Source organism: Centruroides vittatus, unplaced genomic scaffold (assembly GCF_030686945.1).
Source record: "Centruroides vittatus isolate TY-2023 unplaced genomic scaffold, ASM3068694v2 contig_2734, whole genome shotgun sequence".
Classification (NCBI taxonomy): Eukaryota; Metazoa; Arthropoda; class Arachnida; order Scorpiones; family Buthidae; genus Centruroides; species Centruroides vittatus.
The window spans coordinates 127014-153644 of NW_027121741.1; the positions used below are offsets into that span (position 1 = coordinate 127014).

A 26631-nucleotide genomic window follows, 5' to 3' on the forward strand; every position below is an offset into this window, starting at 1 on the left:
AGGTATGTCTAATTGCTATGATATTGAACATTTACTAATGCCGCAGAGTATTTTTTATTCTGTGCTCCACAACTGCCGTAGTGTCCAATCGGTTTTTGATCCTATCCTGGTTTCACATCGAAAGTTCTTATCTGTGAAAAACGCGAAATGATTTTCTAATGGTTCCTCACAGTCAGATTTCTCCACAAACCTTCTAGGCGCTGAAATTCCTTAAGTGTATAGCTGTTTCGTTCAGCACGACTGTTGGTGAATTGTGAAGAACGTTTTGTGACGTGATTTATTCCCGAAATTCGTTAGAAAATACACATAACAGCAATTTTTTCTATCCTATGCCATCTAATGATTTATGAATCATTAGATGGGTATAGGAAGGGAAAAATATACTTACAAGGGGAGGGCACGACCTGGGAAATTCACTTTGGGATGAGACTTGGTATATAGGTAGTACTCCTTTGGGATGTTCAATCCTCAAAACAAGAAAGTGCAATGGCCAGCCAATTTTAAGAAAAAGGCCTTTAAAAATTTGAGCTCAGCTTATGTACTACTAAGTTTCGCTAGGTTAGCAGCTGCTGAGTAGCTCAGTTGACATCGTTCTTGGCTACCGCCAAGTGATTCAGGGTTCAAATCTCTGTCTCGATTAGTATTTTTTTTTTTTTTTTAAAGATTTTTAAAAAAAGTATTTTGAATATATATAAATATTAAAATTTTATTATAATAAATAATTCCATTTAAAAAATGTTTAACACATATTACATGTCATTTTAATTATAATAATACAAAATAATTAATAAGTATATTAATAATCATCATCATCAACTGTTGGTAAACATAGTGTCTTCATTCACAGACATTTTACTGTAAAATATTGAAACTATTTGTATTATGGTGTGATATATTACGGAACACTATGATCTCTTCGAAATCCAAAAGTAAACTGACACTCCAAATATCAGGTCAGTCCATAAGTCCATGCGCATTTTTATGACCTTGAGAAAAATCTAGTTTTGCTGTTGAAAATGTCAGTCTAATGTGATACTTTTCACACTGAAGTGTTAAATTGGATCTCATTTATATAATACTGTTGGAATTGGAAACATTCTAGTTGTTTATTTTTGTTAAAATGGAAGTAAAGAATGAATATAAAAGACGTTTTATACTTTTTATTTTTAAGTGGTGAGAATTAATAAGAGTAGTAACCTTTGAAAAATTTGATACAATAGAATAATAAATGAAAACTATTGTTTCATAACTAATTATTTATAACTATTATTATTAATTATTTTGTATTATTATAATTAAAATGACATGTAATATGTGTTAAACATTTTTTTAAATGAAATTATTTATTATAATAAAATTTTAATATTTATATATATTCAAAATACTTATTTTAAAAAATGTTTAGAAAGAAAAAAAAAATACTAATTGAGACAGAGATTTGAACCTTGAACGACTTGGCGGTAGCCAAGAACGATGTCAACCGAGCTGCTCAGAAGCTGCCGACCTAGCGAAACTTATTAGTACATAAGCTGAGCTCGAATTTTTAAAGGCCTTTTTCTTAAAATTGGCTGGCCATTGCGCTTTCTTGTTTTGAGGATTGAACATCCTAAAGGAGTACTACCTATATACCAAGTCTCATCCCAAAGTGAATTTCCCAGGTCGTGCCCTCTCCTTGTTAGATTAGTTTCAAATGTAAGGTTTATTTTCTTACAGAAAGACATAAAAATATATTTTTTACATACACACAAGAATAAATTTTAAGGAGCTTTACTTTCGAAATTTGGTTTAGAAGATCCTCCTGACACTCTTCTATCTGAAAAATCTTTATAATAGTAAATTATTATTATTATATTATTAATATTAACTATTTTTTATAATAAGTGCTTATTGTTAATAAAGAAGTATTAAAAATTTATGATGATAATTCAATTTTTGTAAGCCCTTGACACTTGGGGGCCAGGCCGTAAGCCCTATTATTCCCTATATAGATTCGTTCCTGAACATGAAGATATTAATGTCACATATCTTTCGGGAAGAACTAATTTTGTCCCGCATTCTACCTCCAAATATCTGGCAATCCTAGCCGTGCACGAATCAAGAACCAAGTAATAGTGTCCTCTGGTTCTATCATTGATCGAGTGGCTGGAACCATGGAACCACTCGATTAGTGTTGGACTCAAGAAAGGGTATTCTCATAAATATGATATTAATATTATTTATCAATATCATTATCATTAGGAATATTATCGAGAATATGTAATTATTTACTAATAATAACAATAAATTTAATAATACAAATGATACAGAAATAACTTGAATGTCGTGACTTGAAATATTCACAAAGATAAAAGCAAGAATACGTATGCCTTCATGAAGAATCAAATGGATATTTTATCGATTTATATTGATTACACTTAACATACATCTAAGTGATGTAAGCGGAATTACTTGGTAACACGTCGAAACGTCACTCGACTAAGGCAGATTATTACAGTGGATCTCAATTTTATATCGATGGAAACGATAGCATTGTTCAAATGTACGATAGACTAAAAATTGAGTACAGTTATAGTAAAAGATGTAAAACATTTCTAAATACATTGAAAACATTTGGAATACTTTACGATAATAGTAAAAGCCACTTTTGTAAATTAAGGAAAGCATTTATGATACTCGTGTGCATTATAACAGTTATCGATTTTGTACTCCTGCTGCTCTTTTATAGATTAAAATGGGCAAACACAGCGGAACAAGAAATGCAGCTTTGGTATTTCATAACTTGTTTTTTAATAAGACTGAAATACATTATTATCGCGTCAACTTTCAACGGAAAATATGCAAGAAAAAATGCCAAGGAAATTCTCGAGAAGTTATGGGTGGAAGAATCATATTCCGGATTAACTCCTTACCAATTAAAGGTTATAGAATTATCCAGGATGTTTTCGATCGTTGTTATACCAATTGGGACGTTAGTTTCTGTCATTATATACGTAATCAGCGTGCACAAGACAGTTCATATATTCGATATTAAAACGTTAATTTTCTTAATTATAACGTCTTTAATAAGGTTTGTAATACCGAATACGTTTAACCTGTGCAGTTTACTGTATTACTTTTTTGTTTGTGTGTGTTTGAAATGGAAATTTGAACGTCTGTACGTAACATCTAACTGGAAGGATGTGTACAGGATATACGAGAGACATCTTAAGCTTTGTGACATTGTAGACAAGGCGAACATCTTTATTAAGAAGTATATACTTGTTGTATTCCTTGTTTTTATACCAGAAATGTGTTTCAACTTGTACCTACTTGTTAAGACCACAAATATTTTACATTTTTCATATTATTTCATTATTATAATGGTTATCTGGACAGTTTACAATGTGTTTTCTTTTATAATCTTGTGTCTGCTGGCTGGAACTGTAACGAAAAAGGTAAAATATTTATATAAATATATAAAATCCTGATATCAGAATTAAGCTTTAAACTGTTTACTTACGTTTAAGGCTCATCAGTTTTCTGAGAAACTCTTTATTTTGAAAGGAGAGTGTCTCTCTACGAAGGAAAAAATGGAGGTAAATTATGCTTTATTATAAAAATTCGAATAATAATAATTTTAATTTAAATCATTTATTTTTAAGGTTAATTTTTTTATGGAGATATTGACTGGTCCTAAAATTGGTTTCACGTGTTTGGATATTTTTATAGTAACTGAAACAGCAATAGCTACAGTATGTATATTTAAATATTTTTTCCGGTTACAGAATATATATATATATAAGATAAATTTATAATATAAATAATAATAGTGAGTAATAAGTAATTAGTAATATGAATGGCAGAGGCAATTACTGTAATTACCCAGGAATTTTCCTAGGGGTGGTCTATCCCGGATAAGTCGACCTCCGTACCTCATCATCCGGATGCCCCATTTTGAACCTGACTTAATTCATGATGGGTATGGGAAAGGTCCTCTTAGTGACCATAAGCTGAGCATCAAATATATAAATAATAGGCTATATAATGGGTGATCGGTTAACGAACATAATCCGTTCCAAGACTTTCTTTGCTATCCGAATTGTTCGTCAATCGATTATCGATTTACCATTGGTTTTTATGGGAATTTGATTAATTCGTTCTGAAGACCCCCCCAAAAAATATATATATATGCTTTTTTTACTACGTTTATTTATATGTAATAATAAAAATACACTTATACACAGACTTGCATTTTTATTAGTCATGTTTTTTCTGTTTGTGGGGGTTAAAGAATCTGTCTAATGTCGATTGCTTTTCTCTTTTCTTCGGGATTTTCAGAAGTAATTAATAGCATTGTAATTGTAGAAATCCCCAAGCCTATTAACTTCAACCTGGTTTAGATGCCATTCTAATGCCGTTGTTCTGACATCCTCCCACTTCTCCTTCCCCCTTCAAAAAAATGTTTAATAGCAGATTACGGCATTAATTCTCTTTTTCAGAAGAAAACATAACTCATCGCAGTTTCTTGGTGTTCTTCATTCAAGAGTTCTTGGCGTTCTGTCGTCAGATCAGTTTCGGGTTTCATTATGAGCTTTTCAATATTCTTTATTTCTCAAATGTGATTTTTGTTACTCCTTAATCTGCTTGAGTCTTCTTGATTATACAGTATCTTTCTTAGATAAGATTGAACTGCGGCCTACTGTAGACCTATTCCAGCCATACTGCCCAGCAACATCAGACATCTGCTTACTCTATCTTTGTTTTTATACAGTCTCGTGAATACTACAAAAGAATTGTTTCTGTCAAAAAAATAAAAGACTGGAATTACAAGGGAGAGTTTCAAAGTTCGGAGGAATACTATCCGATCAGTATATACGGGTTGAGCGTCGATGTCGACGTCTCCCTCGCTCCGGAAAGTTTCGAATTGTTGTCTAAAGACAAGGGAAGACCAATCGGTATTTATTATTTTACGTCGCTTCTTCTTGTGTTTGTTCTGTGAGGTGTTCGTTATCCGATCATGTGCTCGTTGTCCGAACATAAAAATCTTTCGCGAAAGTGTTCGTTATCCGATTTGTTCGTTAACCGATCACCCACTGTATAAATAATCAATATTAAGAATTTATGTAATGAATCAGGGGTAAGTTGTTCTTAATCTTTAGCTAATCCCATATATATTATCTATTTATTTTATTCACTTTATTCGTAAGATTTTCAGAGAGGCGTGAGGTCCACATTTATGGTTAGTTCAGGCCTCATATAATTTCTTCTGTCAGGCTCTGCGAAAATATTTGAAATTTTGGATAGGATTAAGAGTATTTGTGGGAGGATTATTAGGCTGCAATTCTCAAATTGTAGACATATACATTCCCACGGTTTGTCTGCACTTCGTTAATCTCGAGACTGATAAACGAAGACCAGACCAGATATGGAAAGCGTAGGAGTCGTAGGCTTCTATTATATTTACCTGAACGTCCGGGTTGGACCGGAAGTCACGTGATTTCAATTCAAAAGTTTCTCCAGTACGGACTTAGATAAATGACCGTCATAACTCGATTGTTATCAGGAGAAGTATGATATACAGGGACAAAGCACTACTAAAATCCAGATCAGATATGGAAAGATGAGGGGTCGAAGACCCCGAATAACTATATACGAACTTCCTGTTCAGATCGGAAGTTCGGATGTAGTTAAATTAAACTGTACAGGTAAAAGTGATTTCTAGTTGTTATTTTTACACAGAAATTGAGTTAGATCTATTATATTTAAGATATAATAAGAGCTGAGAAAGTTAAGGAGTTAGTCGACCTCTCTAGGCCTATATATAGGCCAAAATTGTCTATATATACTGTATACGGGCGGCGGAAAAAGCCTAAAACAAATTATTTACATATATGTATATAATGTGTTTATTTTTGGCTTTTTCCACGCCGTATGCACTAAGAGGGTCTTTTTCAGCGACCATCATGGTTTCGTCCTATCTATCAATATAGGAAGCCGGATAGTAAGGATAAATCCCAGACAGACCGCCCATGAACAGGGATCCCTTTAGAGAAACTCTACACACCGATAACTGCCCACATAGAAAAATTCGCACGTACAGTAATTTTCACGTAAAGATGTATGCACAATTTTAAGTACTATATATAATTCAGATTTGTTATGAATATATTAATTCATTGCTATACAAAAGTGGTTGTGTATGAAAGAGCGTTTTAATTTCCCTTCCCTTCCCATTCCCTTAGTTCCGGGATGACACGATTCTATGATTCTATGAGGTCATAGTTGTAGGAACGTCTTTACAACTGAATTACAACAATTCAAAAAAGAAAATATATTATTGGGCTGCAATTTGAAATAATTGTAGATCTATAAATGCCCATTTTCGTTTGTTGTCTGTCCGTCCTTTCTTAATTTCAACCACGGAGTTAGAGACATGAAAGACGAAACCGGATATGGAAATACTAGGGCCAGGCACCCCCGATTAACTATATGCGTTACTTCAATTCAAAAACTTTCTATTAATAGGAGTTTAGATAGATGACCCCCACGACTCTACTACTAACAGAAAAAGTATAAAGTACAGAGTCAAGACAATACTAACTTTAGGTGGAGAGCATATATTTTAAATTAATTAAATTAAAAATTGCAGCCCGGCATTGTTTATTTATTGTGACGATGTCACAATAATTATTGTTCGTTAAGTCATAAACTCATAACAATAGCGAGGTTGAGGCCGAAGTTTTAATAAACGCGAAAACGTGTATGTCGGACCTGAAGCGCCGCTTTCCTGTAAACCTAGAAGTTTGACAATGGCGTTTGAAAGTCATTCCAAACGCTATTGTCAAACTTTTAGGCTTACAGGAAAGCGGCGCTGAAGGTCCGACATACACGTTTTCGCGTTTATTAAAACTTCGGCCTCAACCTTGCTAATTTTACCCCCACTATGTTATGGTAGAGTACATTATGTCATAAAGTAGCGTTAATGTCCTGTACGACTCTATGACATAATATTTAATAGTAATTTATGTTAATTTATTTCAACTTACTTGTTAGACGAACGATTTAATAACAAGTTTTCGGATACTGATTGCCTTATAAATTATTTATAAGGCAATTAATATAATTAACACGAAACATTGCAAGCGATAAGGAGAGGCAGACTCTTAATTCGCTGAGCCAGAATCACTTAAATCTGAATTCTTATAGCAGTTGCCAGACACCTTACCATAGTGCAGCGGTTCCCAAAGTGTGCGCCGCGGCGCCCTAGGGAGCCGCGACTGCCTCACAAGGGCGCCGCGATATATTATAAAATTTTCATAATTTTACTTCCACTTTCAATTCAATGTGATAAGATACGACATCTAGCAGATTCGATGCAAATTATTAACTCAGTAATAAAGGTGGCACATAGAATCGCAAAATGTAAAATACCTCATACCATCGCAGAAAAACTCATTCTACCGGCTGCTGTAGATATGGTGAACATTATGACCGGTGAGCAGTGCAGGATTTACGTATAAGCTACACAAGTTATAGCTTAGGGCCCCCACTTTCTTGGGGGCCCCAAAAAATTGTCCGAGTGAGCAATTGTCATATATACTTAAATATACTGCAGCATTATTTGTCCCAATGCCGCACGTCCGGAACCTCCCATACTCTTCACCCAATTTTAAGTTAGATTTATTATTTCACTATCTATATACTTCTTAATTGTATTTCAGTTTAACCCTCTAGGTATCCGAAAATCATATTTGGCACTTATAAAGGGCCCCATATCTCAAATAGCTTAGGGCCTTATCAAGTCTGAATCCGGCCCTGCCGGTGAGTTTACTGGGTAGCAGCTTTCAAAAGTGGCTTTGTCCAATAACACTATCAGTCGCAGAATACAGCACATAGCGAAGGACCTCCAATGTTGTGATTGAAAAAATAAAAGGGAAGAAATTTGGGTCGCAGCTGGGTGAGGACAGTTAATAATAATGATGCTCACTTGATTTGCTTTGTACAGTTTATAGATAACAATAACATTGTAGAAGACTTTCTCTTCTGTAAAAGTATCACTGCTGATGCTAAAGCTCACGACCTGTTCGAGATCCTTGATATTTTTATTTCCGAAAATAATTTGGAGTGGACCAAATGCATTGGTGGCTTTACTGATGGTGCTCTTTCTATGTCCTGGAGGATTGCAAGCACTTTTTCAAAGTATAGACCCTAATCACTGTGGACCCATTGCGTTATTCACAGGGAAGCACTGGCATCAGAATATCTGAATTCTGCATTGAACTAGAATGTGTAATACATGCAGTAAACTTCATAAAAACGACCGTTAAAGGCAAGATTTTTTCAAAAACTTTGTGAGGATGTGGGATCCGAGTACAACTCTGTTGTACTATAACACTTCGAGAAAGTACAAAGCATTACCACGGGAGAGTGATGGCTCTCTCGTAGTAATGTTTTGTCTCGTACGTTTGAACTGCGACAGGAAATTTGTATTTTTCTTAAAGAGAAAGACCACAAGTATGCCGAAAATTTGTGATTGAAGATTATTTGGTAAAACTAGCATACTTATGTGATATTTTTGAAAAGATGAATGCTCTAAATCTCTCCCTGCAGGGAAGCAACACGCATCTTTTAAAGTCGATTGAGAAAATTTCAGCTTTTAGTTTAAAAAAATTAAAACTATGGAAAGGACAATGATTTATAGTGACCAGTCGCAATAATAAAAGTTTCTTAAGTATTTTTTAAAAAATGTTTTATTCCTTTAAAAAAAAAGCATAAATTGCTGGATAGATAGATAGACAGATAACACTTTATTGCATCAAAAATACATCCGCGCTGGATCCAGCTGGAATTATTTTGATCCAGCAAAAATCCAGCTGGATTGAAAACACTGCTGGATTGCAATCCCTAATTACAAACTGATTTGCCATATTAAAATGTCTTTGCCAGTTTTGTCCGGGTGAATCAGCTTGTAATAAAACAAAATGTATAATAGAATCAGAAATAAGCCGCATCATTTTGTGTTATTCAGTTTTTTCAGTCTTTTGGGTGCTCCGAGTGCTGTTTCCCCCATCAAATTACAATTGTAGCTAAGCCCAAAATTGGAGGGACTGGGTGGTGCGGGACGGAACCGGAAATATTCGGAAGAGATCGCTAGCAAAATTTTCTGGGATTCCTACTCCGAACTCGAACCTAGTTCTCCGGAGCGGCAGGGTGCATTAGAAATGTCCAAATATTGGTTTTATATGTTTTCATTCGTTATCATTTTGTCGCGATTAAAACATTCAAAATTTATTAAAAATTTAAAAATTAATTTAATTATCAAATTTAATATTTGGAACTGATATATATGTATTTTTCAGATTGGGAGTGCCGTATTTACATATTTCATCATTATTTTACAATTTCAGTCTTACGAAATTTAATCAAAATGAATTTTAAATAAATACATATTATTAGAATTTTATGTTTATTAAATCATTTTATTATGATTCAAAACAGTTTCTCTAAAATTTTAACTTGAAAAATGGCTCATGTTGTCTCCTATATAAATTTCAATAATTTTACTTCTTCCGAAATAAAGTCGTTGAGAAATGAATCGGAAAAAGTAATAGAACGGAGGATAAGGCGAAAAAGATAATTAGAGAGGTTGCGCCTACGATTTCATCACGAAAACGTCAATGTCGGACGTTCAGCGCCGTCTTCCTGTGAGCCTAGAAGTTTGACAATGACGTTTGGAACGTCGAGCATGATTCTACTGGCGTACCAAATGCCATTGTCAAACTTCTAGGCTTACAGGAAGGCGGAGCTGAACGTCCGAAGTTGATGTTTTCACGATGAAAACGTCGGCCACAACCCCTTTATTGTTGGAGATTAATTTGCGAAGTGAATAGTGTTAGTAACGTACGTAGAAGCGTAGATATAATTCGACGTAAATGGAGAGATTACAAAAGCGTTTCAAAGATAAAAGACTAGTCAAATTTTTATATAATTCATTATAACATTTACATTATTAATCCGATTCGTGCTTGAGGGATAACGTATAATTATAGAGTAGTTCATGGAGATGACAAGAACGACTTCCGATGCGGTCTAGTGGCTAGGATGCCCGGGTTCGATTCCCGGTGTGGGAGATTTTTTCCTTGCTGCGTGTTTTAACAACGTTACGGGTGTTGTTTTTTTCTTTTTCGAATATGGCAGAAGCAATCCTTCAGACCTACAGTTCGTGACCTGAAGTCTCGTGAAAATTTTTGCAGACGGATTTACATGTTTGAGTTGAAGTACAAAAATAATCAGCAACGCCAAGTCACAGCAAGAAGTGCGGAAAAACGAACAAAACTGGATTTCCCACCGGGAATTGAACCCGAGCCAACTGGGTGAAAGTAAGGTAGCCTCGCCACTAGACTACATGGGAGCACACGTTTGTCGAAACTACAATCTCTTTCCGCTTCGTGTAGAATTTAACTGTTGGGAAAGCTACGAGTATTCGCAAAGCTCGAGGATTCGAGATTGCGATCGTTTAATTTTTGTTGCAAAGCTGCACGAGAACAAACTGTCCGGAACGGACAGTCTTTCGCAATTCGTGGCAGCCGACATGTCGCAGCGTTCATTCACGAGAGGACATCGAAAGTGAAGCTCGATTTACACTGGACAGGTAGGGCGCGAGAGCGAAAACAGCAAACAAAGCAAACGAAGCGACTTTTGTTTACACTGCAATTGGTGCCATGAGTTCCAGTTTTGCACTTTTATCAATAGATAGCGTTTTAAAAATTCGATACATACTGCAGTTGGCACGTTAATTATTTGCTGCCGTTTTTTCCTGCTGTGAGTCGAGAAGGCTAATTTAGACGAAAACGTCGATTTCATTGGCTCGCTCTTGCCAAGCCGTTCTAGTTGTCGCGTACTCTCATTGGTTGACATTGGCAAAAATTATTAACTGGCTTTGCGAGATTACGTACGCTCACGTTTCGTCCATAGCTCTCTTCGCTTTATTACGTTACGCGTCCTTCGCGCCCAGTGTAAATCATGCTTAAATTTCATGCGAGCAACTTTCCGACTCGAGCCACATGTATTTGAATTTTCTGCAAGACGTGCTTGTCGAAAATCGCTGATTTCAGCAATTGAGTTGAGTAAAAGTTTCGCGGAAACACTGACAGGATGTTTTACCAACACTGCCTAATCGTGGTATTCGTAAATCCAGCGATTTGACTAATACCGAGATTACTGACGCGAAAATTTCACCAACAAATTTCAGCAAAAAATCACTAAATCCTGAGATATTAAGAACAAAATCAGTGAATTCGATCATCTCGACACTAGCGTTGCTAGAAAATTTCCCTACACGTTTCTTGATTGGATACTTCGGAAAGATGTAATACACACTTACAAGGGACCTTACGGTCTCGGAAATTCAGTTCGGGATGAGACTTCGCAGGACTTCGCACATATGGCTCGGCGAGTGCCAAAGGGCACTCGCCGAGCCATATGTGGACAAAAAAATTCGACATGAGTTAGAAAATGCAAACTTCAAAGAACTTGTAACAGGATTCGCGAAAGCGTTTTATTGAACTGTCTTAAGTCAAGACAATTCAATAGGACACTTTCGCGACTAATTTTTTAATATTAATAGAAATTTGAATGCCAACAGTCGTTACTGGATGGCGAGATAACGACGAAATGCAATTTCGGAAGGGAATTTAAGACGATTTATGGAAGAAACGATACACTTTTAAGAAATTTTCGTACGAGTAAGACGTTTCAGATGGAATTCAAATAAAAGCTTTAAAATTTGAGAAGCCGTTTTGTAAGTAAATGGTTTAGAGTTGTGAAACATTAGCAATAAACGCACAAAATTGTTAATAAAAGCCAAAGGTCAACAATAGGCTTATTATTGCCAGTTGCTTACAATCTGTAATGCAACAGGCATCCGAGCTCTTTCGCTCGGCCGGGGGGGTTCCCCGGGACAACTGCCTGCTTGTTGGGCGGATCCGGCGCCCTGCGCTGAACTCGCAGTTGATCGATTACATCCGGATTAAGATACGGATTCCGGTTGCACCGTGCAGGCCCCTTTTGTAGCTGGGCCGCTCTCCGGGATTATCCCGTTCTTGAGCCCGTTCTCTACAATTAAAGTGATTCCTCCAAAATGTACTCCCCTTGTCCCACCTTGTGACGTCTATTTTTATAGACAGGTAAAATATCTAATACAGTAAAGCGTATACAAAACTGCGCTTATCTGATTGAAAATAATAGAGAAATAAATTTCCGTGAAGGGTGTATAAAAATACAATCGATAGTGCATCATCAACTGTCATCGCCAATTTTTAAAGAAATGATCCGGTATGCCTGGTATGCTTCCAGGCTTTCTGATGAAAGAGAAATTTTCACGAATGTAAACGAAGTATGCTTTCGTTTACATCAATGAAAATTTCTCTTTCTGTTTACACGATCAACCTTTTAAAAGATGTTGATCGTGTAAACAATCGTCCTTCATAAATTGTGCAAGATGTCAAAATAGTTTTTGTTTTCAATGTTTTTATGATAATCGATATTGTAAAAATTTTTATATAAATAAAACCCTACCCGAAAATTTGTTATAGTGGTAATTAAAGTTTTAATTTACCTCCATTAAAAATGCATTTGAAATTATTCAACTATTTAAAAATAAAATTATTTATGATTTAATTGATAATATTTTTAGGTCATTTACTTTGTTTAAAAGTTGTTATAATTTTTAAAACAATTTTAAAAAAAAGTTATCCGAAGGTATTGCCCGCGTGACAAACGAGTCGCTACAGACTGAGCCATTTCGCTGTACTGCCATAGTGTAAAATCGACCAGTATATGAGCTGCGCTTAAAACTTTAGAGCCCTTTTTCTCGGAATCTTCTGGCTAGTGCGCTTTACAATTCTTGTGGGTGGACACCCTTGAGGTATACTACTAAATATGTGTAATAATTTTGTGAGATTTTAAAAATTTTAAATGGAGGAAAAAAGTTTAAAAACTTAAAAAATTCGATTACTTTATTCACATCGAGTTGACAACGCGACTATGCCTAACAGTGAGGGCGCTGAAGTCAAATAATCGTCCATCAAAAAAGCAATACAGATTTGAATTTGAAATCGATTCGCTATTGTAAACGTAACGAATCAATTTTAAATTTAAATCTGTATTCCACATTTCGAATTTGTTGTTGTTTACTTCAGATAATTCAAAATGGAGAGAGTCATAAACTACAATTTGATTAAAAAAATTACTCGGTACCTGAGAGCAACTGAAATGGTAATATTTTTAAATTAAATTGTTTGCCCTTTGTTTTTTTTCTTATAATTTTAAATAACTAACTGAAATAACTTTTAGATTAATTTAAGTATAACTTAATTCGAACTTAGAATTTTGACGGCCGAATAGCCGAAGCGATTGCCGGGCCTCTGGGGGGCCCGGGTTCGAATCCGGGTAGTTAATCTGTATAGCCGAAAACATCTAATAATTTTTCACGGTAGATCTGTTCTGGATCTTGTCTCTCGCCCTGCCATCCTATTGCAAGCTTGACCAAATCCACGATAATTATGATAAAAAATCTCTCTTAGTGCTTACATGGCGGAAAGAATCCTTTAAAATCTATACAAGTTGAAAAGGTATATTTTCATTTTTCTATACGAATGCATTGAAAATTAAGTAACATAAACTGAATTTCAGAAGTTGCAAAAAAGTTGGCAAAATGGTGTCTGCCTGTAGCCACGAGGATGCAGGTTCGAGTGCAGATCAGAAACCTAGAAAGTTTTCGTGTCTGTCTTGGATATGTCGAGTCTTGTTTCTCATCTCTATCATGAATCTAGCTAAACCCACGACGGGCATGGAAAAAAGGGCCCTCTTAAGATGCCCAAAGAGTAGAAGGAGCTTTAAAAAATAGAAATAAAATTCTATTGGCTTTTTTATATTTTTATTCGTAAACATTTAAATCATTAAATATTCATTTAGTTACAACGTTATTTCGTGTAACATACATATGACCTTTAAAGAGGACACAGCGTTGTGTTAATCATCTAATTTATTATCCACAAAACAAGTACTCCTGCGCGATATATCAAACACTGAATATAGATATACTATAAACATGACATAATCATGACGATCAGTCAGGTTGGCTACATACAATCGCGATCAAACACAATAGCGTAGCGAGGGGGTGCAAGGGGGTATCATGCACCGGGCGCCACTCTCAGAAGGGCGCTCAAATGGTCTCCAAGACAAACTATATGTGTTTATGGAGGGGGAAGAGGGGCGCCAATAAAGTGTCGGGCGCCAGTTATGCCCCGGGCGCCAGTTATGTTCGCTACCCCACTGATCAATCAGATCAACGTCAATTAGTAAGTAGCTACTATGGAGGAAAACGGCTAAATCTGCCTTGTAGATGCCCACGTGTGGGCATCTACAAGTTAGTATATTTATTTCGGATGGTGAGCTGCAGGCGATGGACGAGGAGACAGTGGCGGGAGAGATTTGATGTGAAAGTAGAACTTACACACCGGTTGAGTTTGCTGTCTGACTGACATTAACCAAGAACCCTCATCCCTGATGAGAGTGCAGATTTATTTCCTTCGTGTAATAGATTTTCTCTATCTGTCTCTCCTGTCATTTATCTACTGGAGACTCAAATTTGTTGTTACGGAATTTTTCATCGCTTATGAGTAATCCCCATCTTCTTTTATTGCTAAATGCGTTTCATCATTCTACCTGGACCTATCGTCTATTTCTTGTAATTTCCTCGATGGCCAGAGAATTCTCCAGACTGTCGTAACATCTTATCACCAAAAAAGTATTGAGAACCTTGCCAAAAAATTGCGATTTCTGCAATACACAAGTTTCTCATGTTCTCCTTTTTTTTCTTTTCCCTGTAAGCTTAAACTCTCTACAACGGCCTATGCCCTCGAAATGAAGCGCAGAAAGTAATAATGTGGTATACAAAATTAGTCATCATCATAAGATGGCCGCCGTTTTACCTAGTTAATAAACTTGGAACTTTTTCTTAGAAAATATTAAAATATAACCACATTTACATACGAAACCGCTCCATATTTAAGTGAAGAAAATACGGGAAAGGCACATGCCTTATCAAAGTAAAGCACGTGTCTACATGCCCAAAGTAGTCCACGTGTCTTATTTTGGTAAGGCACGAACCCACAACCAATTACCGCTATTCAGCATAAGGAACAATGTCTTCTGTCTGGGACAACAACTAAAAATTTTCAACATTAAGGAATACGTTTTGTGCGTTTTCTAAACAGAATTTGAATATTTTTAAAATTTAACACCTCCAACAAAGGACACTGTTCTTTTTATTTTTTTACATATTTTAACGTAGTTCGTAGTCTATAATAAAACATAGCTCTGGGTGCATTTTTAGGAGAATTTTTTAAATTATTTTACATTTTTATTTCTAGATGTCTGCAATGTTTGCTACAATGGCATTTGAAAGTTCAGGCACTTGTGATGATGAATCTAGTGTAAAGTATTTAAAGGTTATACTGCTGTTGAATTTCTCTGTAATAATACTTCTAGCATGTGAAGACATAATTAGGCCTATGCGCATTATTTACTTTATCAAATTAATAATTTTGGTAAGTTACATTGTAGTTATTTAATAAATTAGTTGTGGTTATTAAATTAAAAGTTTGACACGAGTTGAAGAAATATTTTAATTGAACTGCAATTTGAAAAATATTGTGGTTTTATAAATTCCCACTGTTGTCAGTTCTCTGTGTGCCGGTCCTTCCGTAAAATTATTTTCCGGATCTGACGAGGACACAATGTGTATTTCTCACAGAACCATTATAGAATTACTTTTCTGTATTCTTTTTTCGCATTACTTTTCCGTAGTGATTTTTCTTGCGCGAGAGCGGTCTTAAGAAGAAACGCATGGAAATTATTCTAATCGTAAACACCAGAAATCAGCGACAAGTCGCCAAAGATTTGACAGGTTGCATTTAGACTTCGCACCCCTCACCCGCGGCAATTTGGAGAAGAATTTCCTGCGGAAAACGGAAATTTGAATTCGAAAGAAAAACTATTTTATATTAATTTTATTTTAGATACATTTCAAATATTCAAGTCTCAAAATTTATTATTTATTACAAAAAATATTACGTATTATGGCAGTTGGTCGACAGGAAGGAGTTGAAAATGTTTCCCTAAGCCTACAACAAAATAATATAGTTGTTCTTCGGGCGGATAAAGCAGAATAACTTAGTTTAGTTACTAACGAATGGGAAAGAATGAAGATTTTATAGAACTAGAAGAGGATTCACAATTGAAATTCTATCAAAGAGTAGAACGCCTATTTTAAAAACTACATTCAAAACTCATAAATCCGAGGGGGAAATGTAGACCGTTAGTAGATTTTCGCAATTCTACTTAGGAGTATATCTTGAAATGAAATTACACGGTGACCCATACTCGGATTACAGAAAAACACGGGCAGATGAATTAATTAATTAACGGAATATTAAGTGCGGAGAGAACACCGGTGATCCGTTCGAGTTTAAATTTAAAAATACCCAATCACCTTGGTGTATACATTGCAGTAAAAATAATATTAAAATTTTAATAGCGGAATGTTAATAAATGACGTATGCAACGACGACGTCACATATAAAAATAAAAGAACAATGTTACGCGATCGCGATTGAAATCGGACAAGCCCAAAATATCGGTGTAAACTCTGTCACAGATTGTACCTTTGTAAGTTATTTTCATATTTTACATCTTTGTTAAAAAAATATTATTAACTGTATGCTACAAAACAATTTTATTGTTTATAGACTGAAGAGGGATCAGGTGAAAAACTTTAAACTGCAATTTTTTAATTTATTTTTAATTAAAATATGTGCTCTCCACCATAAATTAGTAGTGGCTTGCCCCTGTACAGTACAATCATACTTTTCTTTTAACAATAGAGTCGTGCCGGTCATTTATCTAACACCTTTCAGGAGAACATATTTGAATTGAAATAACGTGACTACCGGTTTGCATCAGAACTCCGGATATACTTAATCGGGGCCTCCTGTACCTATGGTTTCCACATCTGGTCTCGTCTTTTCTCTATCTAAGTCCGTTCTGGAGATGAATAAAAGACAGCCGGACAGGCGGCGATAGTGGGAATTTATAGGTGTACGGTACAATTTTTTTCAAATGCAACCCGATGACACCAGACGTTTCGTCAGCATGCAAATATGATAAGTGAAACAAGAGCAAAGAAGAAAGCAACGCAAGCGACGTCGGTGTTCACGGATACAGAAAATTTTGTTTAAATAAAATAATTGCCGATTGAAAACCAATTTTTTAACATTAATAGAAATTTGAATGCCAACAGTCGTTACTGGATGGCGAGATAACGACGAAATGCAATTTCGGAAGGGAATTTAAGACGATTTATGGAAGAAACGATACACTTTTAAGAAATTTTCGTACGAGTAAGACGTTTCAGATGGAATTCAAATAAAAGTTTTAAAATTTGAGAAGCCGTTTTGTAAGTAAATGGTTTAGAGTTGTGAAACATTAGCAATAAACGCACAAAATTGTTAATAAAAGCCAAAGGTCAACAATAGACTTATTATTGCCAGTTGCTTACAATCTGTAATGCAACAGGCATCCGAGCTCTTTCGCTCGGCCGGGGAGGGGGGGGGTTCCCCGGGACAACTGCCTGCTTGTTGGGCGGATCCGGCGCCCTGCGCTGAACTCGCAGTCGGTCGATTACATCCGGATTAAGATACGGATTCCGGTTGCACCCTGCAGGCCCCTTTTGTAGCTGGGCCGCTCTCCGGGCTTATCCCGTTCTTGAGCCGCCCTCCGGGCCCCCTTTGGGATTTTCGCTTTATCGGCGGCCCTGGGGCCCACAGTCCCGTTGGAAGAACCCCCTTGGACCACCAGAAAACCAAAAATAGAAATAATATAAATATGAACGATGCACCGGACCGTGTTTCAGTCCGTCGCACGCACGTCCATTCATTTATTCTTACACACACACACTTCCTGCACTTCCCAATTAATTTTTCTGCTCCACAACAATGTAATCCCTTTCCAAACCCCCTAAAATCCCAATTTTTATTGTAAAATTCGTCATTTAGCTTTCAACAATGCAAACGACAATGTATTTCGTAACAACGATAACAATTGCTTAACGACAATAAAAAAACCGAATTAAATTTTCCATTCGGCATAAATATGTCTATTTTTTCATTTTACGTGGCCAAATTATGCAAAAATGATTATCGTCCACTTAATTCTCTCAAACCTTATTCTATTCGTTACATCTAAGTACTAAAATCTTATATAAATTCCTTTATATAGCAGTGTAGACTCAAAATTCGTATATACATTTTTCGCATAACACACAAGGCATTTCTGATTCAATTATCATTTACATAGAAATATATCAAGACATTTTTCATTAACGTGCTACTATTAAAGAAAATGGAAAGTCTATAAAGCTATTCGAAAAGAGTTGAAAAGCAACATACCTGGTTAATTCTTTAGTTGCTTCGCTTTTCAAACAGTTTTAAGATATTTGAAACTTTCCTATAGTTTATAAAAGTTTTCGTTATGTTAATATAACTTATATATTGATTCTTCTATCCCCTACTTCTTTTAAATTGTGTTTCGGCAATTGCGATTCTACTAACCGCGCATTTTACTTGTATTCTGAATAGGCAATCTCTCTCTCTCTCTCTCTCTCTCTCTCCCTCCCTCATTAGCTAGGTATGGATTATATAGTGCGATGGTAAAGGGTTCGTCCCTAAGTGGCTGGGCTGATTTGCCGACGTCATAATTTACTTTGTGTCTTTGGACGCGCCAAGTCATTATTTCGTTCCTGGAAGCGCCTGTCGTTTCCACGCCCAGTGCGGACAAATTTAAATCGCACTGTATTATCAGAGTATCTGCTAAATCTTAGATCCATAAGATTTGTGTCGATTTTTGTTTATTTCTTTATAGGCAAATAATGGTTTTGTGTAAAGCTTTTTATGGAAAAAATTGCGGAAAACGTATTCAGAGAAATTTTCCCTTTCCGTACCACAAAACCAGTGCAGAAAATCGTGTCTAACTTTTCCTTTAGGGAATATGGAAAAGGACTTTCTTGCACCGATAGCAATCAAGTAGAGATTCACGTCGTCACCACTACATAATAAAGAGTTTCGAAAGAGTATAGTATTTGAAGTAAAAGATCAATCGGAATTTTATGCAATCGTCTATAGAAGAGATTCTCATCCATCGACACGCAGACATACCAACTAAATGCTACAATAGCGTTTTCCTCCATCTCGGCCATATCGGCTGTGACGTCATTACAATAATATCCGATTGCTTAATCTCAAGAACGGTATTAGATAGATGACATTCGAGACTAGATATGGAAAACATAAAGACAGGAGGCTCTGGTTAACCATATAATAACTTTATCAAAATATATATAAATGGTTTGCTGTATATTAGATAATATGACGAATTTAGTCTCTGTAATCCAAAATTATTCTTGGTAGACCAATCTCACAGCAATCTTATTGGCAAATTAAATTTATTTTGTAAAGACTACATGAAATGCATTTCGGGCTGGTGTAATATCTTCCAGTCCCTCTTCAGTGCTAAAACAATAACAAAGAACGTAAAATGTTTAACTAAAACACGACATAGATGTATAGCTACACCAAAACTACAAACTTCGGAGAAAAACTTACAATAAACGTTGGTGGTAATTACAATGATATTTCCATGGGTAGGGATGGTAAACCTTGCACATATTTACAGGTATCCTAAAATTACAATTATCTTTTTTGTACATAACTAATATAAGTCTAATACAAGTAATATCTTAAACAACACTTATACTTACAAGTTTAAGAAACTGGTTTTTTTTCGAATAACTTTATCATTTAACTTGTTTTAAAAACATTAACTTTATCATTATTGTTATTGTCATCACTTTTTACACGTTTGTAGAAGATCTGTTTCGGCCATCTTTTCTTTTTTTTTTTCGAATGATGATTTAGGCCTACATCTTCATTCGAATCCTTTGTCCATTCTTTTAACATAATCACACTTATAATAAGTATGCTTATTGTTATATTGCTAAAGATATATCATGCAAACACATTTAATTTCAGATTCTTATGTTTGATATGATATTTGCTGTCTTGCAAACAGTTTGTTCTGTTTACACGATTTCTACTTTAAGCCAATGCAAGAATTATGAAAGAGGCCTTAGGATCTTAGCGATCGTAAGTCGACAATACAATATTTCTGTTTTAATTTACGTAAACTGAAAAATGCGTTTCAACAAAATTATATATTTTTCAGATTTTAATAGTGACTACTACGATATGCTACTATATATGCATCATATTTGATTATCTTTGGATCTGTGTGAATGTAGAGATTGAAGAAGATGACAAGATTGAAGAAGATGACAAGAGTGAAGAAGATGAAGATGACGAGTAGAAAGAATATTTTAGAATTTTGGTTGTTAAAATTAAGAAAATAAACTTAATCAAGTTACGTTTGGTTTGATAAAATACAACTCAACACAAAGATGTTCAAGGGGATGCTTCCAAAAGGATTTCTTTGGGTAACTGGTTCCTATTTAGGTGTTACACACGTGAAGAATCTCCGGAAAACTGCACGACCATCTAGTACCAACTACCAGTTGATCGTGGGTTCGTGTTTGGTGGTTTTGATAACTCGGCCACTGATAGACCTTCATGGAGTTAATAAATATTTATTTCATTTAAGCAATAGTTATAAAACGGAATCGAAACATATTCGAATATACAGGGTGGACCAAAAAGGCATCTCTCAAGTTTAATGCTTTATTACAACTGAACGACACGGTATACATGTTGGGCATGTAAGTAAATTTAATGTCAAATTTTCGTTATTCCGAGAAAAGTTTTTCAAAGTGTAATAATATCAAACTGTGAGGAAGATTGAAATTGAAGTGGAGGATATTGCAACGAATTGACTTCAAGAGTAAGATAGTTCGTCAGTTATTAAATTTGTTAAATATCTTTTGGTCTACCCTATATTACTTTCTATGCGATTCTTAAATCATGTGTTGATGTATATAATTATTTAGATTCAAAAATTTACGCGACTTTATCGCATTCGCCATCTACGGTCGCTACTAGAATTTTTGTTTTATTATTATTTATTATTATTGTTATTCATATAGCGTTAACGTACTACACATTAATACAGTTTTACGTTGGAAAATTATTAAAATTTTTTTATATGTTCATTTTAAAATCGATACAGATTTTAAATCAACATAGTATACACCATTTATTTTTATAAAACCAATTAATGATCAATTAGAAATTGGTGGATTGATTGCAAAATACGACTGAAATTTTATATATTATTTAATTTTGAATACTGAAAAGCATTTTCTCTTTAAAGGATTTTTTTATTTGTGTTAAAATACATAATTATTTATGTACAAAAAGAAATAATTTTATACCGATGTATTCGAAATGGTTATAAAATAATTTTATTTTGCACCATGAATAATAATAAATATTTAAATAGGAATTTTCCTGCAATTTTGTAACTTTTTTGTAAAAAAATTTCACGTGAATCGTAACAGACGAACATTATCGTCTGTTTTCGAAAAATCAAACCAATCAGCATCGCGAATTGAAACCACGTGATGATATTCGTTAAGTAGTCGGCAGCCATTTTTAATTTGTACTGTTTAGGTAAAGAGATAATTACATCGAAGCTGTACAAGAAGCCGTATTATCACGACAATTATGAATAAAGAAACTGCAACAGTAACGAAAATAAAAAGAAATGGTAAGTATTCTAACTGAAAAATGCAAATATAATCTTAATTGGAGTCTACGAAAAATTCATTTACGTACTTTAAGAATCTTTTTTTAAAATTAAATGAAATGGTTTACGTAAAGAAATATAACCAGTGAGAATAAGTCATTAAATAGTGAATCTAAATAAATGTTGGGCCTATAAGTAAATTTAAACGAAATTTTATTTAAATCTCGAGTAAAGTCGTATTTAATGACGATTTTACTCGCTATTAGCATTTAAAATCTTTTATAAAACCCATCCCTGCCCTCAAAATTAAGCTTTTTGTTGTTTTATAACAACTAAAAACAAAAAGTTTTAAAATAAAATGTCGTAACAGATGGCGCCACACGCAGTTTTAAATCTTGCCGGGAAAGTTAAGCAACTCGTTATTGGATTTAGTTTTAGTTTTGCATTTCGGACAATTAAGTCCGAAATGCATACTTTCAGTAATAGAGTAGAACAACAAGAAAAAAAAGTCTCTTGGTGTCCAAGTAAAAACCTTCCACAAAAGGTGTGATAAGTCCTCACACTAGAAGCCCGTACAGAAGCTTGAAATTTCAAAAGAACAGGAAGCAAAGTTTATATAGAATTTTATTTTTTTAATTAATTTATTTTATTTTATTTTAAAAATCTGGTGACGTATTCTTTGACAGATATTAGATTGGCAGAACTCGAATTACAGGCATCCTTCGTACAACACTTTTAAAATCGGGGATATCCCGCGTACAACACGACTTGCTGTTTCGGTCCAACACATCTTCCGAATAAAATTACACAAGTTTAAAGTGTAGACTTTGTCATTCGATATACATGTATATAGAATATTAAAATTTTCATTTTCATTTTTTTTTTGTGCTTTTCGTCAGGCTTACTTTAATAAAAACTTATAGTAAAATTTTTTCTTCCTTGTTCTTGCTCTTTCCTATCAACCAGATGTCATTATCGTTGCTTTCAGACTTGGAGTTTAAGACTTTTATCCCAGTATTTACCAACACGAGTTAGAGTTAAAAGATAACCAATGAGCGTTCACGTACTAAAAGTAAAGCAAATGGTGTTTAGTTAACTCGAGATTTAACTCTAACTCGTGTAGGTGAATACGGGGTCAGACATTGACTGATACTTCGACAACATCCGAGGACTCGTTCTTCCACTTCAGTTAAGGTCTATAGAACAATGACAGTGTGGCGTCTATCGCCACCAAAGTATGAACGAAAATATATGGCACTGTTTCTCGAGTTTAGACTTGTGTAATATCGTTGTGCCGAGTCGTTTTGACTTTAACCGGCCAAGGCAACTTATATTGTACAGTACATACATTTACACTGTATTTCAACCTGTGTTCTACCACTAAAAATTTCACCTCGAAATAATAGACATTGGCTACCAGAATGCACTACTAGAAAGAAAACACTTCAACGTTGAATATATTGACTGCATTCTATTTTTTTAGTTTGTTTAAGCCAGAATTATAATTATTTCAACAATGAAATTTGTATAGTGAATTGTCTGGATTGTATATAAATTTTTATATTTTAGCTTATTAAATTTCATATTAACTAATCAATTAAGCATTTGTTTCAAACACAGCCAACAATTAACTGACATTAATTGATTAAATAAAATACAGACACAAGGCATTTGACATATGAATATTAACTGTTTGACGTTCGATATTTATTAAAATAAATATTAAAATCGCACATTTTTAGATTAATTTATAATTAATAATAATAGTTATGATTGATAACGAAAAGTTAAAAATAAGAACAAGACTCAACGAGTAAAACATAATTTGAAAAATTTTGAATTTTGTAGTGAAACCATTGAATAAAAAGTGTGAGTAAATTCGCATTAAACTGTTGTATGTGAGCAGAAAAGTCGAAGAATAGAATTAAAACAGTAATTAAAAATACTACGCTTATTCGTGTTAAATAATGTTTCTTTTACTTCAGTACTACAGTAAAATAAAATAAAATCCAGCATAATTTTCCTGGCTGTTTTAAGAGATTATATTTACAATGTAACTTTTATATTATTAATCATAAATGAACTTCTATCTTGAGGAAACCGTGTTAAGAGATTTTTGTTATAAAAAAACTTTTTATATTATTAATTATTATAAAATGGCAAAACGCTTAATTTTGAGGTAAGGATGAGCGTTATAAAAGCTTGTAAATGCTAATAACGAGTAAAATCTTAAGTCAGAGTCCTCTCGAGATAGGACACTTGATCACCTTGTATCTCCCCATCTCCTCGACCTTAAACCCTTAAAATTTAATAGCATCGATGTTCCTAATACGCAAACTACCATGCCAAATTTCGTTTCTCAATCTTTACCCCATCCTGAGATATTACAGGAAATAACGCCCCCCACACATTCACGGAATTTTTGGGTTCAAGGGGTCTGAAAACGTGATTAGTACATTACCGGAGGGTCAAATTTGACACAACAAAGTGAAAGTGAATGCGAGGGATTTTTCCTAAATTATTCTCATTGCGAAAAGGAGATGGAATATCCATAGCTAAAGAACCGCTATTACAAAAATCATAATTAAGCTGCAATTTGAAAAAATTGTAGACCTATAAATTCTCACTGTCGTCTGTTGTCCGACTGCCTATCATTCCTTAATCTCGAGAACGAAGTAAGTTAGATGGAAAACGAGACCAGATATGGAAACTTTAGGACAGGAGGCCCTGATTAACTATATAAGAACTTCTGACGCAAACAGGAAGTTACGTTATTTCAATTCAAAACTTCTCCCTGAAAGCAGTTAATAGAAGACCAGTACGACTCTATTGTTAAAGGAAAAGTATGATGTACAGGGGCAAGACACTACAGTACTAATTTTAGGTAAAGAGCATTTATTTTAAATTAAATAACTTAAAAATATGATTAAAAATTGCAGCCCAGCATTGTGATGTCATAATAAATAATTGCTCGTTTTAATTTACTTTATTATTAATCGATAATTATTTTGTTGTTTAGACCATTAGTTGTATTCGTTACAATAAAGAATTTTAAAAATCTAGCAACGAGTTGCATAGCTTTCCCGGTTTTTATGAGATTTTATTTTAAAAATAACATTTGCATTATTAATCAAAATTAACATCTAAAAAAGTAAAAATAGTTTGTGGCGCCATCTGTTATGAGATTTTGTTATAAGAACTTTATATATTTATAATTACAAAATAACAAGAGAGTTAATTTTCAGTGTAGAGATGAGTTTTATAGAACACTGTAAATGCTAACAACAAGAAAAAATCTTCAGTCAGACTCCTCGCAAGATATGACACGTGAGAGTGTTTATCCGTGCTCATTTGTGGGTTCAGCCAAGCTCACAACTGGAGAAACGGAACCCAACTTATCTTGGATAGACCGTCCACGAAAAATTCGTAGGAATTGCTCATCCGAATTGATCCCGGTTTTCCCAGAGTGCTAAGCTGCGACCTTTGCCTTCTCGGCCTTTACAGTAGTAATGAAAATACATGTACTTAAAAGATACGAAAATGATAAAACAAGAAGATAATTGTGAAACATTATATACGAAAAGTACTTTGTAAAATTTAAAAAGAAACATTTAGTCTTAGACTGAACAGCTCAATAATAACTTATTACATAAATTTTAATTGTAATAAAAATTAATACTGGCTTACTGTTAAATAAATAAACCTTTAAGAAAATCTTATACTAAAGACCAACATATTAATAATCAGAAGCTAAAGACATTAATAATACATATACAATTTGTCATTTTAGAGATTTAATTAAGGACACTCCAACAAAAATTTTATAGTACTGTACTTTAATCAATGCTTGTCTAATATATATTAAATTTTTAAGTGAAATATTTAAGCGTATATGTACACAGTGTATTAATGTATATTGATAATTATGCTAGCACTTTCTATAGAAACTGTTAAAATACAGTTAATTAAAAATCTAGAAAATTTATGTAACCAAAATTTCATTAACAGATGGCGCCACACACAATTTTATTTATTTATTGTGATTAATAATATAAAATTTATTTTTTAAATAAAATATAACAGCGGGAAAGTTACGTTGCTACATTTTTTTTATTATTATTATAGTATTGATCTCACTTTCTATTTAATACTTTTAATATAAATTACATTAATGTATTATTTCAATTATTAATGCATTAATGTAATATATTTAATTATTAATTGGATAATTATAAAAATATAACCAGGAAAAAATCGAAAATAAAAGGAATTTTTGAAGAGGTAAGAAGTTGGCCCTCTGAGTAAAGGAATATCACTCATGCAGGTAACTATTTCTTATACTTTATTATTTATTTAAACTTTAATACTTTATAATACTATATTGCTTTTCAACGCGAGAAACTTCTACAAAAATCGAATTTAAACAAGGATAATCGATGCCATTGAAGAACTTTCGATTTCTTTGGTGTTTCAGTGACATTTCATTTCGTATTTTTGTTTTTTTTTTTTTTTTTTTTTTTCTATAAAATGTCTGACTTTTGTTATTTAGTCAAACATTTCAAAAGATTAAAGTTAAGGTACATTGACCGTAAATTCGTTCAATATTTCACGCAGAATCTGATTTTTCGAATAAGTGAAAACCCTATAAATCCTATATCATTTTAAATGTAAATAACGTGTCAAAAATTCTAAACCTCTATGGAAAAATTATCATACATTTATATACAAATAATACATCAATTGATTCCCAAGGAGATAGTAAATTGATCTGTTTTGGAATAAAAATCGAAATGTAAGGCGAATATTTTACAATATAGGTAATATCCGCTGTACCCA

At 33.9% G+C, this 26631-nt stretch overlaps 1 protein-coding gene across 1 annotated transcript; it reads left to right on the forward strand.

The window, feature by feature from the left end:
• Positions 1-13126: 13126 nt before the first annotated feature.
• Positions 13127-20705, forward strand: LOC136971958 (uncharacterized). Its single transcript, XM_067266479.1, has 4 exons — positions 13127-13254; positions 15417-15593; positions 20130-20243; positions 20323-20705. Exons 1-4 carry the CDS (start codon positions 13189-13191, stop codon positions 20461-20463), a joined length of 498 nt encoding a protein of 165 aa, XP_067122580.1. The 5' UTR covers positions 13127-13188; the 3' UTR covers positions 20464-20705.
• Positions 20706-26631: the final 5926 nt, after the last annotated feature.

What these genes read in the sequence shown, in the direction of transcription:
- LOC136971958 (XM_067266479.1), top strand. Translation starts at nt 13,189, where the DNA reads ATGGAGAGAGTCATAAACTACAATTTGATTAAAAAAATTACTCGGTAC. An exon ending in ACCTGAGAGCAACTGAAATG is followed by an intron (nt 13,255 to 15,416) that starts GTAATATTTTTA and finishes TTTTATTTCTAG; the next exon opens with ATGTCTGCAATGTTTGCTAC. An exon ending in GCCTTAGGATCTTAGCGATC is followed by an intron (nt 20,244 to 20,322) that starts GTAAGTCGACAA and finishes TATATTTTTCAG; the next exon opens with ATTTTAATAGTGACTACTAC.